The sequence below is a fragment of the Scylla paramamosain genome, chromosome 3 (genome assembly GCF_035594125.1).
Source record: "Scylla paramamosain isolate STU-SP2022 chromosome 3, ASM3559412v1, whole genome shotgun sequence".
Classification (NCBI taxonomy): Eukaryota; Metazoa; Arthropoda; class Malacostraca; order Decapoda; family Portunidae; genus Scylla; species Scylla paramamosain.
The window spans coordinates 8385001-8402798 of record NC_087153.1 but is presented as its reverse complement, the minus strand read 5'-3'; the positions used below and the strand labels follow the sequence as shown (position 1 = coordinate 8402798).

Sequence of the window (17798 nt, the reverse complement as noted above, 5' to 3'; positions counted from 1 at the left end):
GAATCCAACAGGAGTGGATTTTAATTCTATCATCTTTCGGTTATTAGTGAAACAATTATTTTTTTTTATTTTTTTTTTATTTTTTTGCCGTCATTTGTATGAACTGATAGATTTCTTTATACGCACTGTCCTACGTACCACTGAATTCCTGTCCTAAATCAATACCATCGCCATATTCCCTCACTTCTGTCACTGCACAGCGGTAGTGAGCATCTCCCTTCCCATCCCTCACACCCTGCCTCCTCCCTCGCCCTCGCCTGCTCTGGCCTCGAGCCCTGGACTTAGGTCGAAGGGGTCATGACAAGTAATTGATAATCACATTTTATAATACATTCTGGGCCATCAGAGCAGGTGACGGTGCAGGCGTGGATGTGTGGCGAGGGGAGGGCGAGAGCAAGGGATGAAAAGCCTGTGCAAGTATGCAAGCTGCACTGGACTTATTTTATGTATGAGGGACTCCAACTTAAAGGGAAAAAAAAAATTAAGTGAAAAAGCCCATTGACTATTGTATATACCAAACAAAGTTGCGATAATATTGCTGATGACGGTAGGATCTTCATGTCTACGTATTAATTTTATCTATCTGTCTATGTCTATATGTCCGTCTGTCTGTCTGTCTGTCTGTCTGTCTGTATATTTATCTGTTTATTTGTAATGTATATGTTGTATGCGTTTACATGTTTACCTTCTCCCCCCATCAAATCATATAAATCCTGGTGTCGTAACGAGTAATGGAGGCAGCAAATACACGTATCGCTGCTCTGAAAAAAAAAAAAGGAAAACGACACATATTGGTGAAGTGTACACAATGAAAATGGGTTGTCAAGGGAAACACGTGCATAACGTTTACAATTAATGCATTTTTTTCTTGCCTTTATAAAATGTTTTAGTATTATTGTTGTATTGTTGTTTTTAGAATTTCCCAATGCTGCTCTTATCGAGAGCTTGCCTCTCAGCGAGACTGTGTAATTACATCCTGTGTTACGAAACTCCCTCAGCTAAATGATTGCTGTAATAGATTGATGAAAATATTTCTAATGAATTATGCTTTTTGTTTGCCGTTTCATTAACATTATCTGTTATTTGTTGTTTATTTTTGTATTTTATTTACATATTCTTTATTGCGACGTATGGTTTGATTTCTTATGAACTAAGAAAAGCGACAGAGTACATAATATGTAATGTTATCTCACTTCGATAAATGTTTATTATTTTAATCATCAGTAACATTTACGAGATGTAAAGGCTCCCGTCATTATTGCTACTGTCCTGTCTCTGGATATGGCTGAGATCTCTGTTCACCACACACTCGTCCCTTGTCCAGTAGGAACAGCAACCAATCATCGTTAGGGAAAAAATCTTTATCGTAGAGGAAATCGATCTGTGACTACTGTTAAGTGGCAGACGAGAACGCTCTCCACTGAAGTACGGAATATGTTTGTTTACGATGCTTGATAAATCTTTGACTCAATTTTAGACGCTGTTATATTTTCCATCAGCTGTGTACCTGTGGCGTTCTAATTTTGCGTAAAAGTTTAGTCGTGAAACTTCATAAGCAGTACATGCTATACGTACATGATGATGTGCTAGTTACAATTTCAATTGTGTTTTACTAAAGTGTGTTTCAGTTCAAAGTTTACTCGATCTGAACTTTCTTCCTCTTTGTTTATACGTTCTCCGAGAGGAGGAGGCGGGTGACGTGGAGGGAGAGAGGGAGGCAGAGGGGGAGGCGGTGAGGGACAGCAGAAGCAAACACGGGACTCGACCAAGGATGAGTGAGAGCCGGGAGGGCAGGAGTTCATTAGAGTAAGTGCTTGCGGAAGGATGAGTGGCAAAAGTAAACAGCTAATTGGCCATAATACGCGCCGCTGGACAAGTATTCGTGATGGAGATATTGATTTGTCACGCCTCCCGAAGCACCTCCGTCCCGACGCCTTCCGTGTGTCCGTGTGCCCTACTGGTGAGGGAAAAGTGTGGCGTGGAGGGTGATATATAGGGCAGGGTGGAAGGACCGGGGAAACTAAATACACACACACACACACACACACACGTGAAAGGAGGGCAACGATAAAGTGAATAATAACAAGCGGAAAAAAATTTGGCCTCATCTTCAGACCTGCCCTTCCTCTCCTTCCTTCCATCACGGACATGGAGAAAGAAAGTGTCACGCTTTTTACATTCCCGGAACCATTTCCCTAAAAAGTAGGCAAGCCGCTTGAATTAAATATAGGACAACATTTTAATAACGAACGTTTGAAGGAAATGTTTGCGTTTCTTTTGCCCGCCGGGCGTCGACCAGCCCCAGGCGAGGACGCTGCCCTCCGCGGAGGAAAATAAACGCAAGTTCATAATGAAAAATATAGTCTCATGCTTGCGCACTTCTGCTCACACACACACACACACACACACACACACACACACCACACACACACACACACACACACACTCACTTTAATTTTCTTCAAAGCAAGCCAAGATTTATTGAATTCTTCACTGGAATTGAGCGGTTTCAAACACAGTTGCTGCTCATCTTCACTTCTTTACTACAGATGTTCTGAGTATTTCTGAAGTGGAATTTGATAATCACGATGAAGACTGACAGGGCCGGTGTGGGCAAAGGCAACGCCACCCGAGGCAAAGAGGGCGATGAGAATTTATGGTGGTTGTGTAGCTGCAAGAAAATTCAAGTTTTGCTATCTCTCCTGAGCTGCTTCCCTGCAAAGACCGAGAGTAAGTTTACTAAAGAAAAGATCTTAGTTTTCGCCATGAACAGTTGCGGTGCTTAGATGTCAGACACACACATTTACATCCTCCTGGACATTATAAATACCATAAAAATTAGTTACTTCTCTGTGCACCTCACGCTAGGCATGGCATCTTATCCTATCGTTTTTTTTTTTTTTCTAGTATACTTTACTGGAGAGCCGTCACACCCTAATGATTGGAGGAGAAAGAGGAGGCAGAGGAAAAGAAAGATAAACCTATTCTGAATGTTTCCATATTATGAGTAATTAAGTAATTAATAACAAAACCTAGCCTCTGCAAAATTGTTTCTCATAGATTGATAATAACGTCCTAGTCACCATTGTCGTTATCATCATCGTCGTCATCATCATCTTGTTCTCTGCCACACACTCTACATAGTTCCTAGTCAGCCAACGCCTGATGGAGCAGTGTCGCGGGGAGGCTGAGGCTCCATGACGTGTGTTGTCCTGTTATGGCTGACTTGTCAATGCCTCACTTCATTAAATCTCAGACTGGTTTACCATTATAAAGGAGTGAATGTGTCCGCCTCGGCACAGGATAAAATAGGCCTCCAGCCCTCAGTACAAAATCGTGTACTCTCATGTACACAACGCCTGATGTGGGTAAAAAAAAAAAAAAAAAAAGATCTACCATAAGCTTCTCAACTGATGAAGGCAGTTTGTGTTTTAGCGAACTTAATTTATTTTTCGTTCTGTAAAGGGAAATACAGTTTTCAATGTCAAATGAAATAAGTAATATATATATATATATATATATATATATATATATATATATATATATATATATATATATATATATATATATATATATATATATATATATATATATATATATATATATATATATATATATATATATATATATATATATATATATATATATATATATACTTATTCATTTATCTATTTATCTGTTTATACAGAATTCACATAAGTTGTGCAAAATAAATAGAATTTTTATTTTGGAATAAAAAATGCGTGAAGGTTTTAATTTGAAGCGTCGCTATGACCTGTCTGCATTTTAACCATTTTCAGTCCCAGTCTTATTAAAATCTTATAGGGAAATATTTTCCATGTCAACTTAAATATTTTGCATTAATTTTTAATTAGAGGCTGATCTTGCCTCATCTCTCAGCGCATATTACACATACTATACATTTAAATGTTTTATGAAAAGACCAATTCCTTCATCGTGCAGTGAGTGGCATCAACACAGGTGGGGAGGATTTCTTCACCGCCACACGGCCACGCGGCACAGCGAGCACTGGACCACCTGGAGCCTCCCGCACACTTCATCTCAAGGCACGCATCCACGAGTTCAATAAAGTTATAAACAAGCACATAGATGGAAAGTGAAGCTCTTAAATGCATAATGATATCTGGAGAAGTTTTACAAGAACTCGTTTTGTGCAAGTTGTGGTGGATGGATTAAGGCGGGAGTAGCGCCGGAGGGAACCTGCAGGGAGTTAAGTAGTTAGCGGAGGCGGGATGGCTGAACGTCATCCTGATCAGCATGATTACAAGACGCTGCATTTCATTATAAATACACTGAAGGATAAGGAGCGGAAGGACTTTGAAGTGCACGTGCTCAACTAAATCACCGACGCTTACCAAGTTCAGTCCCTTCCACCGGCCTGTCATCACTGCCAGAATGACACTTAATATCGTAAGTTTGTAAATGATACCGACAATGCTTCTCATAGTGTGAAGTCGTGGAGGCTGATGCTGGTGATGATGTCGATGATAGCTTCCAGACTCCATCAAATCCACCATCAGTTACTTATGATTGCATAAATGCGATACATTTGTATTGGATTAATAACACGATGATTTATATGGTGGAAAAAAGATGAGGCATGCCAAAGAAGAGATGAAAGGACTGCATAGGTGATTTAAGAGAGAGTAGGGTTGAGTGGAGAGGAGGCGAATGACAGAGCTTTATGGAGAAGACTAGTGAGGAACAGCGACCATATACGAGTATGAGCATGGGAGAAGCTGCAAAAGAAAGAGAAGCAAAACAAGAAATAGAATCACCATCCTTTACTTACTGACTACTGACTTATTGACTTGCGTCCATAATATTAAGAAACCGATGCTGCGGTACCGAAGGAATGGAGAACAAGGCCCATATAAACACAGGCACAGACAACACCTCCCTCCCCCTAGCCTATCACAAACGACTCGTGCAGACTCGGGGAGACTCAACACTGAAAGCCGCACCTCCACCCCTGCACCGGGTTGGGGGAAGGAAACGCCAGAGTGAATGAGGAAACGAAAATTGCTATATTTGCCTGAGCTAAAAGCCGGTGGGAAGTAGGGGACAGTTAATAGTAGGGGGGAGAGAGAGAGAGAGAGAGAGAGAGAGAGAGAGAGAGAGAGAGAGAGAGAGAGAGAGAGAGAGAGAGAGAGAGAGAGAGAGAGATGAGGGGGGAAAACATCATCATCCTCAATTCTTTAGTTCCTGGTTAGGTTTTTAATGACAACTTTTCCCTTCCCCTTCACTTCCTCCCTGCCTTCCTCGCCCTCCTTCACGCCTCATTATCGCATTATTCCGTGTTCCCATTAAGCGTAAGTGCTGCTCATCAGTCACTAGGCACACATAAGCATCTGTGTTGTCTCGACGCTAGAATCTCGCTGCCTCTTGAAATACTCGTATATGTTTTGTCGATAACTTAAACTTTTGTTAGAGTGGGAATTTCAACAGTTTCTTTTAATTTTCGTGAAAGTTATTGTTTACTCCATTGGTGTTGATTTTGACTGGAAATTTGTTTTTTTTGTTGTGAAAATTCTCTCTCTCTCTCTCTCTCTCTCTCTCTCTCTCTCTCTCTCTCTCTCTCTCTCTCTCTCTCTCTCTCTCTCTCACGCACGCACGCACGCACGCACGCACGCACGCACACACCGCTTTTATTAACCCTTCAAGTGTTACTCGTAATAATAACATGACACTTGCTACTTCATTTAACCCTAGACACTTTTAATTGGGAATACTTACAGCAACAGACAATGAGAAACATGAACTGCTCGATTACTCCTTTCGCTGCCACTAGTGAAATCACTTATACCAGACCACTTTATTTGGCTGAAGGAGAGGCCATGGCAGTCAGTGGGTTAATATAGACTAGGACAATCTCACTGGGTCCTATGATAAAGCAGTGCTGAGGTTCGTACCGTATACCTCGTGTTTCTTGAGTCTTTTCCCCGTCAAATTAGCAGCATTCACCTTATTCTCGATTCTGACCTGCCTTTAAAAATTCCACGAAAAAGGTTCACTCCAAGATGTCAAATCAAAGCTGCAAAGGCAACACCGCCACCTTCGTGTAGCATTCAGCAGGGAGGGAGAGAAGGATCAACTTCCATGTAGCAGATGGATGTTTTTGTTCTTTACATTAACTTGAAAATATTATTATCCCAGAATCAGTTGTGTGAGGCGACGCGCTGTGCCTTCAGTCGGGTTCGGTAGAAACTTGGTGACAGAGAGAGAGAGAGAGAGAGAGAGAGAGAGAGAGAGAGAGAGAGAGAGAGAGAGAGAGAGAGAGAGAGAGAGAGAGAGAGATTGTCAATATATTCTAGCCTTAGTTTGTTGAGGAATGATGAAAATAAAAATGAAAAAATGATTTTTTTTTGTATATTGGAGAGGAACCGGCCAAGGACAACAGAGTTAAAAGGAGAAAAAAAAAAGCCCACTGAGGTGCGGTCCCAAAATGGAATCAGAAACCATTGTCAAATATTGGAGGGAAGTGATAATAAAAATAAGAGATCGCAGGAATTAATAATGAGAGAAAGCGCTAAACACAGTAGAAGTGATACCAACCATGAGTGAACAATCGCTGGCAACACATAACCACGTTTGCTTTTCCTTTTACAGTAAGAAAAAAGGGAATAATGAAATTTCTCATAACTACATACATGCCTTGCCGCCTTCTCAGAGGGAGGCACGTAACGCCATACCTGCCTCTGCCTCGCCTGTACACTCGGCACGGCTTGACCAGCGTGCCTTCATGCCTTCTATTGGAAAACTCCTCGCATAGTTTGTCTGAGTCTCGCCGTTTTCTATGACTGGAAGAAGGGTATTGGAGTTCCTGCCCCCCTGGGGTTTTAAGATCAGCGTGAAAGCACTTTTATGTCCCTCGCCTTGGAACAACATCATAGTTTCTCTTGTTAGCTATCGTGTCTCTCTCTCTCTCTCTCTCTCTCTCTCTCTCTCTCTCTCTCTCTCTCTCTCTCTCTCTCTCTCTCTCTCTCTCTCTCTCTCTCTCTCTCTCTCTCTCTCTCTCTCTCTCTCTCTCTCTCTCTCTCTCTCTCTCTCTCTCTCTCTCTCCACACACACTCACTCTGCTTACTCTGCTCAGTTGCACACCAGGGAGTGGAGAGTGTGTGGAGGCGGCACATAGCTTCCAAGTATTGGGAGTTAAAAGAGAGGCTGAAGGTTCCTCGATGCGAGTGAAGGCCTCGCACTGCCCTGAAACGCAACCTGCAATATTTCACCTCCACTCGTCTTCGGAAATTTTCTTCCGTTTTTTTACGCTGATGTATCGGAGCATCACTGTTATATGCTCCTGTGATCAAATTGTTATACTTTTCAGTCACCGCTTGCTTGTTACGCGAGCCATTCTAATGCAGATTGTACGTGTCCCCATAAACCTTCAGGAGGCAGCGATGGGAAGGCAGGATTGCAGTGTGAGGATGGGTTATTGAGTGCAGCCAACAGAACACATTCGGCCTTCACCTCACGCTCATCACCACCACACAACGTAAAACTTTTCAACCACACTTCCATTTCTCATTTCTATACGAGGCAGAATTCTCTGAGTATCCGCGATGGATCTACGAATACCGAGTGTTCGTGATAGAATTTTTCCCTCCTTTGTATTCCTGTGCATCTATTAATAGCATGTTTCTTTCCTGACGGTGAGCTATATTGGAGACAGAGAGAGAGGCGAGGCAAGACCGTGGTTCGTGCGTGGCATACAAACGTGAGGCGTGGAGGCATTCACAGTGATTGCCTCTAACAGAAAGCGACGGAGCTGAAGTTTATTCCAATGGTCCACCAACTTCTGCGTCCATTTGCGTGGGCAGGAGACAAGACTCGAGCTCCCTGATGCTTCCCTACATACTGTACTGCGCTGCATCTCGCCACCACTGCCCTCGTAACCTACACTGTATGCGTCGTAAAATTTAATCTTTGGAAATCGAGCAAGCCTGAGGGTTTCGTGTATGTTATGTAGAGGCAAAGTGTTGTTACGGCGCCACTGGGGAATGAAGGTTCACTAATACACTGTACTTTTGAACTTGAGAACAATTTTCTCAGATGGTTATAATTTAAGCGATTAAAACGTAAATTAAGTAAAGGTATTTCTGTGGGCCACCTAAAGCGTGCCAAACCTTAATTGAACACTTATTAATACCTACAGACACTCCTGTGTGGTGGGAATGACAAGTCAGGTACTACTCCCACAATTACCAGTTTTAGTTTGCTAGCTAACCAATAAAATCCCTTCAGCCAAAGTCGTGTTCTACAGTCACCTTTGGCCGCTGCTTTTCGTTTGGGAGCGTACCAAAACCTAGAACTGGTAATGCAGCTTTGGAGAGGTGTCGGGCCATTTCCAGTCTTTTCGTAAGGTATCCAACCCAAACACATCCCATTTTGGTAAGCGCCCAAGCAAACAGGAGGAGCGTTTCGGTTGAATAACTTACTAAGAGACTGAAACTGAACGTGAATGGAAGTCTCTGCAAGCGGGTTGATAAAGCAGGTAGGCGGGAAACCAGCAGGAGGTCATCAACTCTGCCTCGGGTATGTTAATGACGGCCACGACTCAACTGGCGGGCCTGTCACCCAAACCTGCGGCGCCCCATGTCTCAGTATGAAGATGCCAGCTCAGCACAGCGAGGAAGGCAGATGTCAGGGAGGGATGCTGAGGTTTGGTGTGTCATATAGCTTGTGTGTTAGTCCCCATGATGCGAAATGTGCCGCGACGGATGAAGGAGGATCAAATGAGTGTGTGTGTGTGTGTGTGTGTGTGTGTGTGTGTGTGTGTGTGTGTGTGTGTTGTTCGGATGGTGGATGGCAGATGGGACTGGAGTGATTGTATGTATATATGGGATGTTCTTTCTGTGTGTGTGTGTGTGTGTGTGTGTGTGTGTGTGTGTGTGTGTGTGTGTGTGTGTGTGTGTTTGTGTCGTGGAAAAGTGCGGCACAGGGCAATGGGAGGCGTAATGCTAATACACACTTCTCTTCCCCACAGTCCTGGTGATCTGCGGCTCCCAGTCCAACGTGAGGCGCATTATGCTGGCGGCTTACGAGCTCAACATGGTGGCCAAGGGGGAGTACGCCTTCTTCAACGTGGAGATCTTTACCGGGTGAGTACTGTAAACTTATAACGAGTGCGGCGCTTCAAATGACGTGCACTGGAGAGGTGGAGTTCTCAGTAAGTTGAAGTTGTAGGGACAGGTATATCAATTGCAGCATCTCAGATCACGTGCAATGAAGAGGTGAAATTATCAGTAAGTTTTTTTTTTATGAATGTTAGGTTATATATTTTTTTTCTGAAGGCCGTTTGGTTCCCTTTATTCGCAACAGGGATTAATGAACGGAAATGTGTTATGTGCGTTATGTCATGTACAAGCTTCATGTCGTGAGTTCAGTTGTTTCTTTTTGGACTGGTCTGTTTGTTTCATTCCAAACAATGGTAAACGATTTTTTTTTATTGCATTATGAATAAGTTCTCTAAATGTAATATTTTTTTTTTATTTTTGTATGTGTGACGGTTCTTTTTTCTCCTATCCGTATTAGTTGTATATAATTTCGGTCATCATCATAACCATCATCATCATCATCATCATCATCATCATCATCATCATCATCATCATTAACGGAACACATAACCAAGTGGGAAAGAGGAAGGGAGGTAGAGAGTAATGGCGAGACGGGATGAGGTGTGTAGCTGGAAAAAGTAAGGAAAGTTATTGCTTCCTGGATCGAGTGCTCTACAAAAAAAATCTTAATGATACTGAGGCACAAACATGGCCGTATAAAAGTCCTTGGAAAATATAGGAGAAATATTTAGAATTTGTGTCATGTAGGAGCTTTCAGTGCGAGGCATTTTTTCCCATAATCATATACAAATTGTCAGACACTTACATTTGTACTATAATCACTAAGATCATTATATAGCCTGGAAACGAGAAAATTGCGTATATTGCCTAAAAACGACAAAATTAGAAATCCAGTCTTTTTTTCTGATTCCAAGCAAATAATTTCTGTAATTCTCGAGATATTGACAAAAGACGAGCATGGCAGTGAAAGCTTTCAGTGATATTTGGTGGCCTGGCAGCACCGCAGGCACCACAAGCACCGTGGTGTGCCTCACTGCCTCGCTGAGTGTCCGCCGCTTTCATATTGCTACCCGCCTCTTACTAATGAGACATTGTCTCTCCCTGCAGCAGTAATTGAATATATAATGCACATAATAAACGTAATTTGTTTCTGTTCTATACGTGTTTTGCATAAATTAGCTCAAAATTGCTCAGAACATTGATCTTAAATCATTTATATTTGTGAAGCAATTGTGCTACCATTGAATTATCTATGGATAATTTATTGTTTGCACATTTATCCATTCATTTCTTGCTTATTCATTCATCTCTCATTGTTTTACGTTTTCACACATCCTGCACCTTCGCCAAATATACTGAGATGTTCTTACTTATTCCTAAACGTTTGGGCGTCTGATGTAGACTACTATATAGGTTTTACTGGAAGTGATTGGTGTTTTCAAGAATAACTCATGTTTTCAGCGATACTTTAACAAGGACTATTTATCTTCAGAGGGGAAAAATAGTTAAGAGATCTAGCCAATCATGTTTGTCACCTTTGGAAACAATTTTAACGGAAAAACAGTGCGTTTAAGGATACGAGCCACTGTTGCGCACGAGCATACTCTTAAAGAAGCTCAAATTACAAACATTGGAGACCTCATTAGTTATCCTCTACGCTGGTTTGTATATAAGGCGTCCTCATTAACGTATCGCATCACCTTGCTCTTGGGTTCTCTTGAAGCTATTGATGATTGAGAGGCAACATAATTAGTGTGAGTGCGAGGCTGAGCTCCAATTTACCTGCAGTGTTACACTCAATAGGAATCTGCTCCTCTTGACCAGTATTGATAAGCATCTTGGGCTTTCCTAAGGACTAATTTCAAATGAATTAAAAATAATTAGTTGGGTTTTCACACGTATTTTCTCTCTCACTGATGATGCAGAGTCTGTCTTGAATTATCGCCAGAATAATTAAAACACTCTTGAAACCCAGAACACTTCAATCAGAGTCTGTTAAAAGCTGTCAAGATAAGAGGCCGAAATGTTCCAGAATAAGGGCCCTGATTTATGTTTGTTTTCCTTATTACGTGGACTATTGTTTCGTGTCATGTATGAATTACGTGTGGCCTAACAGACAGCTTAACAGAACCTTAGGTGGGAGTATTGGCAGTACTGCAACTTTAGGAATGTGATTCTCTCTCTCTCTCTCTCTCTCTCTCTCTCTCTCTCTCTCTCTCTCTCTCTCTCTCTCTCTCTCTCTCTCTCTCTCTCTCTCTCTCTCTCTCTCTCTCTCTCTCTCTCTCTCTCTCTCTCTCTCTCGTTGGCTGAAATATTAATAACATGCTTTCGACCGTTTCAATCCCACGGTGGAAATAGATTCGATATGAGGAAAGCTGTTGGTAATCATTCATAAATCAGATATTGGAGGTTTAATCGTAGAATAGAGCCTTAATCAGCTGGGCGAGCGCGTTGGTCCCTGCTACACACCAGTCTGCATCCTCTCACTCTGGTCCCTCGTTATCATCTGTCTATATACTCATACATTATGATACAAACACATTACGACTGTCAAACGTTGCTATAGACTGCCGAACACTGTGTCAATATATGATACTGTGATAAGAACAATATGATATGAGTAAGTAAATGCACTCGAAGTAACAGTAATTTTTTCCACTCGCATAGAACATTAAATATTAATAGAAGTAATATTATCAACTTCTTTTCTTTCGCCACGACTTGCAGAAAAGGAAAAGTAGATGAAAAGTAACAGAGGTTTTTGTACTATAGTAATCCAACCTCTTATTAAGGCTAAAATATTGGTGTACGTTCCAAAAACCAAACTTACTTTTATTTCACGGCCTCATGGACTCACTCAGTCACTCACTCATTCACTCACTCACACATTCACACTCACTCATTCACTCACTCACACATTCACACTCACTCGCTCTCTTATTCTTGCCACCTTGTGAATGAGTTTATCTGAATTTGATATCAACAAGAAAATGGGAATTAACTAACAAAAAATAAAGATAATTCTCTCTCTCTCTCTCTCTCTCTCTCTCTCTCTCTCTCTCTCTCTCTCTCTCTCTCTCTCTCTCTCTCTCTCTCTCTCTCTCTCTCTCTCTCTTTCCCTAGTGTACAACTGAGGAGCTGAGAGAGAGAGAGAGAGAGAGAGAGAGAGAGAGAGAGAGAGAGAGAGAGAGAGAGAGAGAGAGAGAGAGAGAGAGAGAGAGAGAGAGAGAGATTATTGTCGATGGCAGTTATTGCATCATTAATTTGTTATAATACGTGCAGCTAAATGCCAAACAATTAAGAATCGAGAGTGTCATGCATTGATGACTGATAAATACAACAACCAGAACTGGTAATACTATAGTGCTACATTACTTTAATTGCACCTGTGACAGGAGGCGCGGAGCTTAGATATTATCACATCGTTTTGAAAATGGACTGTATTCGTGTAACTGACGCTGTAAGAATTCTAACATGCTATTGCGCTTCGGCGCCTCTTTTACTACAAGCAAGCAAAAGTATTTTCTTTAAATGTGTCATAGTTCAACAAGGATCCTCACTTTACCTAATATCAGAAGCTAATGATAATGATGATAACATTCGTGCCATTTTATCCCTTATCTACGACACCCTCCGCTCTTGGAAGCATTCCTGTGCCTCTCATTTACGTCATAACCCTTAGTTTAGTAACCATTGACAACGTCTAAGTGACGATAAAGCGCTTCATGGGTTGCCGCCGCCGTGTGCACGGGCCGGATCCCAAGCGGCAGCCGCGTAGGAGTACCTCGGAGCGCTGTGCTACACTAAGCTAAGGTTATAGGCATCAAATGTAGCTGCGAGTGGTCTCAGCGATTACCTCCGTCTCATCGGCCTTTGATATCCGTTATTCCGGGACACAAGGCCACTGTAACATCCAGGTTTCCACAGTTTACCTGCCTCATGCTTCCCAGGTACCTAATTACTGACCAACCCTAGGGAAGGATGAACAGTTAGGGGACCTGTGGGCCGACTAACCTAGACCGGATTCACACCGGAGCCTAGGGATTCGTAGTCAGATATGACAAACATTGCACCACGGAGGCTACACTTAGGAGGCTTTGTGATAATGGCCTTATTAACTTACCGTAAACTATTAAAATTTAAGATTCTGTAAAATCTATATGGAGGTATGCATCTTTATTTATTTTTTATCTATTTATTTTTTTCAGGGAATTGATATTTTGTTATTATTTTTCTAATAGTTTAACATCTGGATTGAATTTCTGTTTACAACTTCACATACGCATATTCTGACTAAATGTAAACATTTTGGTGTTGTATTTTCTTACTCTAGTTCATTAACTTGTGAAAACAGAATGCACCTTTAACATTTCTGTAGTTTCGTAGTTTTCCGTCGATATTATTTAAAGTTGATTACATTACAAGGGCAGATCAGCACTGCGTAATTCAGTGCTGCGAGTATTACAGAAATATCACAGTATCCACTCATAGAACGCCACAGACGCAATTTCTCTATTTATAGAGTACCACGAATACCACAAAAGGCCGCACGCCTGCCTCCCGCACGACCTTGACCTCTGAGTGCCCATAAACGACTACACCAACTTTTATTTATATTATGGAAATACATCATACTATTTCTTCCGGTCGCTCTCCTTGAAGTGGTGCGCTGGTGTCCTTGGTACCCTGTCCACTCGCCTGCGCAGGACACGTTTATGATATTGATGTCGTCCACTTACTATAAACATATATCATTCCTTTCCGGCATAAAAAAATCGATCGCCTCCTTCAGCCTGGATGGATAACTCATATCTTGCTGGCGTGAAATATTAGGTCGCTTCCTTCCGCCTATAAAAAGACGCGATTCTCTCCTAAAATAAATGACTCACTTGCTTCCTTTGGTGCGAGAAAGAAGGGATACACACACACACACACACACACACACACACACACACACACACACACACACACACTCACACACACACACACACACACACACACACACACACACACACACACACACACACACACACACACACACACACACACACACACAAACACATGCACGCACGCACGCACGCGCACACAGAGGCGCGCGCGTTTCCCTCCATATCCTCATAATCCTCCTCCTGTCCTTTGATCTCGAAATAGGCCCAAAAACTCCCACTACAACACTGAGGTGACAATATATATATATATATATATATATATATATATATATATATATATATATATATATATATATATATATATATATATATATATATATATATTTTTTTTTTTTTTTTTTTTTTCCCGCACTATTGTTAAGGACCTGCTATTCCCCACTTCCCCTTACGCCACGGAACATAAGACTCAACAGAATGCTTACTACCTGCAATTCTCCAAGTTTCCTTCATTGCACTGGGCCGCCATACGAGTTTGCCCTGGCGACACCTGCAGTAGTAAGGTACGTTTCGCCATAATGTTATGCTCGGTACGCCTGTGAGAGGCACGGTAATGCTCCCCGCCGCTGCTTCTGAGTTACGTGAGAGGAGGAAGAGAAGGAGGGGGGAGGAGGAGGACATGCTCAACTATACAGATCCTTGCATCCCGTGGGAGATTCTCTCTTTCAGTCTTTTGTTGTGTTCATTTATTTATTAACTTATTTTCATCTATTGCCATATTTTTACGAAACTAAACTGTAATGATAGTCAAAGTAGGCGAAAACGAAAACCAGAGAGAGAGAGAGAGAGAGAGAGAGAGAGAGAGAGAGAGAGAGAGAGAGAGAGAGAGAGAGAGAGAGAAAGAGAGAGAGAGAGAGTCTTTTACGGAGCTTTCACAAACCTACGGATCTTTATGTTCATGTTTCACTAAGTTAAGGTGTAATAGTATTCATGAGAGAAAAACAATTCAGTAAGAAAATAAGTTATTTTTCACCGCATCTGTCAGGAAAAACACGTAGCAGGATGCAGTGATATGATTTTTCACTATTGCAGGAAAATACGAAATGGAAGAGAAGGCTGGAGTATTTCATCTGGTATTTCATTATTCGTCTTTACAAGGTGTTTACGTGGTAAGGTAATGGCGTTGATTTATTGTTTTCGTTACATATGATTCCATGAAGGACAGGCTGCGTTGCTAGTCTGTTTTGCGTACAGGTGTGACGGAGGGCTTGGCTTGTGGTTGAGGTGGTGGTGGTGGTAGTGGTAGTGGTGTGGTCTCATGTTGTTTATGGTGTTGAATTTCAGTTTAATTTTCTCCCACTACACTGCACTCATTTGAGGTTGCAATTAGAAGTGTGTTAATTTTTCTACATGTAAGTGATTTTCAGAGTATTGGATGGCTTTCGAAAAAATGTACTGATGAAACCTTGAAGCCTCACCAGCCCCACACAAATGCATCAGGCATTGTGTTTCACCTTTCTCATAACCTGCTTCCCCACGCAACATTTCTCTCAGGAGCCTTTCTTTTCTCATGAATGGTGGTGACAAGACATTATTTTTCCAGAACATAAAGTGTGGGCCGTTGTACATTTGTTCTTCATTTTCTTGCAAATAAAGAGAAGTTTGGAGCGCAGGTGTCTAGTGTCCCTGCAGCATGACTGGCGCCTTTGTGTAAGGCATCGATATGTTGGCTGGTTACAAGTCATGCGTCATATGACTTCACTATTGCTGCGTCTAACCTTAATCACTCAACCTAGTGGCAACATTCGGTGTCCTTACTGAAATTATTCATATTTGTTCTATACTGTCTCCGTTTATTCATCTCCAGCGTGTATGTGATAAATTAGTTTTTCATCTGGACAGATCTCAGATGTGTATGAAATATAAATGCAGTCTCAGTGACTTCGTATTTTGAAATATAATGATGACTTGAAAATCTCTTGGAAAGTAAAAGCATTTTACATGTCCCACTTTTCGGAGGCTGTCATCAGTGTCACAAGCAGAGAAAAAGAAGGATGTTTAAATAATATCATGCCAACGCACAATGTTTAGTTACCATTGCCAATGACTCTTTTTTTTTTTTTTTTTTTTTAGTACATTCAATTTTAAACTACAGAAAACTGTATAGTGTCTTTCTGAAGTGAGTAAGTAAAGGCGCCGTGATCTTGTGAATAGAAGAGGAGTTCACGCCCCTCAGGCAACATTCAGGTCCATGGCACGTCCACCGCCTTCCAGCCGGCACAGGTCATGCAACAAGGGAGCAGCCCGGCACCAAAATTATTGCGCCGTTTGCTTGGTAACCGAACTACTTGGTGTGAACGCCCGTTGTGTTAGCACCAGCGGATCTGACATTACTTATCGATCGTTTACCAGAATCGGTGCGGTGTGAGCATATTGCGCCCCCATGCAGGCAACAATTTGCACAGCGTGAGGATGTGCAGCCCGAAATTGCCTAACTTACGTCTTCATTCCCTCCGGGATTCACCAAACTTTAGTCTGGCTCCGATATCTATGCAAATTTTTTGATGAATTGATGAATGTTTTTCCAAGACCCAGGTGTTTTAAAGCGAACAAAATTTTCCTTGGGTGTAATTTAATACCAAAGAGTGTGATGCCCCCTTTGCCTAACGTCTGCGTGCAGCAAGTTGCCTATTGCCGTCCACCACATCACAGCCGTCATAACTAGTACATCACAGCCCTAGTGCACTTTGCCACATTGTTTAAAGGCTCGTAATTACATGCCCTCTACGCCTACCTCCCGCCAGCAACCCGTTCCGTGCATTGCAGTGAAGTATGGGGAGGGCGCCTGCAATCCTTCCCCCGTCTACGTCTCCACCAGAATGAATTCAACACTATTTCTCACTCCGGATACCAGAAAGGCATGCGGTAACGGCACAGGAGACGACTGCACATTTGTATTCATGCGGTGCTTCTCAGTCCCCTGACCAAGTGCTGCTGCTTCTCCTGTGGCTATCAGCATTCGCTCCCTCCCTTGTCACTGTCTCTCACCCCACCACGCCACTCTTCCCAAACGCTCTCCTCTAACTCCTATTTCCAGTGGCAGACACGCAAAAGACCCGATACAGTGGACTTCTACCTTTGCCAATACATTGTTAACCGAAACCAGATACATTTTTTTTTTTTTTGCCGCGCGTGGGACTGTGACAGGTGCTCGTTAAGTGAAAGAGTGGACAGGCAGGAGAGGGGAAGGTTTGCCTGCTAATGGTGGTGCTGGCACGGCCCAAACAGAACCCTAACGAGACGCCAGCTGCCCAAACAAGGCAATACTGACGGTCACTTCATCCGTCGAAACGAGTACCGGATTACGCGAGAGTTGTCAGCTTGCCGAGGTGGCGAGATGGACCTAGAGGGATCTGTTTGTCTGGACACCGTACATCTATCTTGTTTTGCCACAGTTATGAGATGTTTTCACAGATTTTCCTTCCGAGAATTAATTAGTTGCCCTTCAGAAAAATACGAAAAGACGTTCCTCAAAGGATGACGCCCCTGAGAAGTTGGTAGTTAGCGGCTACAGGGGAGAGATCTTGCGTATGGTGAACTGACGTGATATATACTGTAATTAATGATATTCTAACTACCACTGCCATAATGTTGTCACTGCTACTACATTACTACTCGAGCTACTGCTATGCTACTTTTGTTGCTACTGCTACTACTACTACTACTGTTACTGCTGCTGCTACTACTACTACTACTACTACTACTACTACTACTACTACTACTACTACTACTACTACTACTACTACTACTACTA

At 42.2% G+C, this 17798-nt stretch overlaps 1 protein-coding gene across 2 annotated transcripts in view; it reads left to right on the top strand.

Moving 5' to 3' along the window:
• The first annotated feature begins 8980 nt into the window (after positions 1–8980).
• The window catches only part of LOC135089834 (atrial natriuretic peptide receptor 1-like), a 155558-nt gene continuing 146740 nt past the window's right edge, over positions 8981–17798 (top strand). For both annotated transcript variants that reach the window (XM_063985947.1, XM_063985939.1), the window contains exon 1: positions 8981–9122. In XM_063985947.1, the coding sequence (XP_063842017.1) occupies positions 9049–9122 (74 nt within the window). In that variant the 5' untranslated portion in view covers positions 8981–9048. The remainder of the gene's footprint in view (positions 9123–17798) is intronic.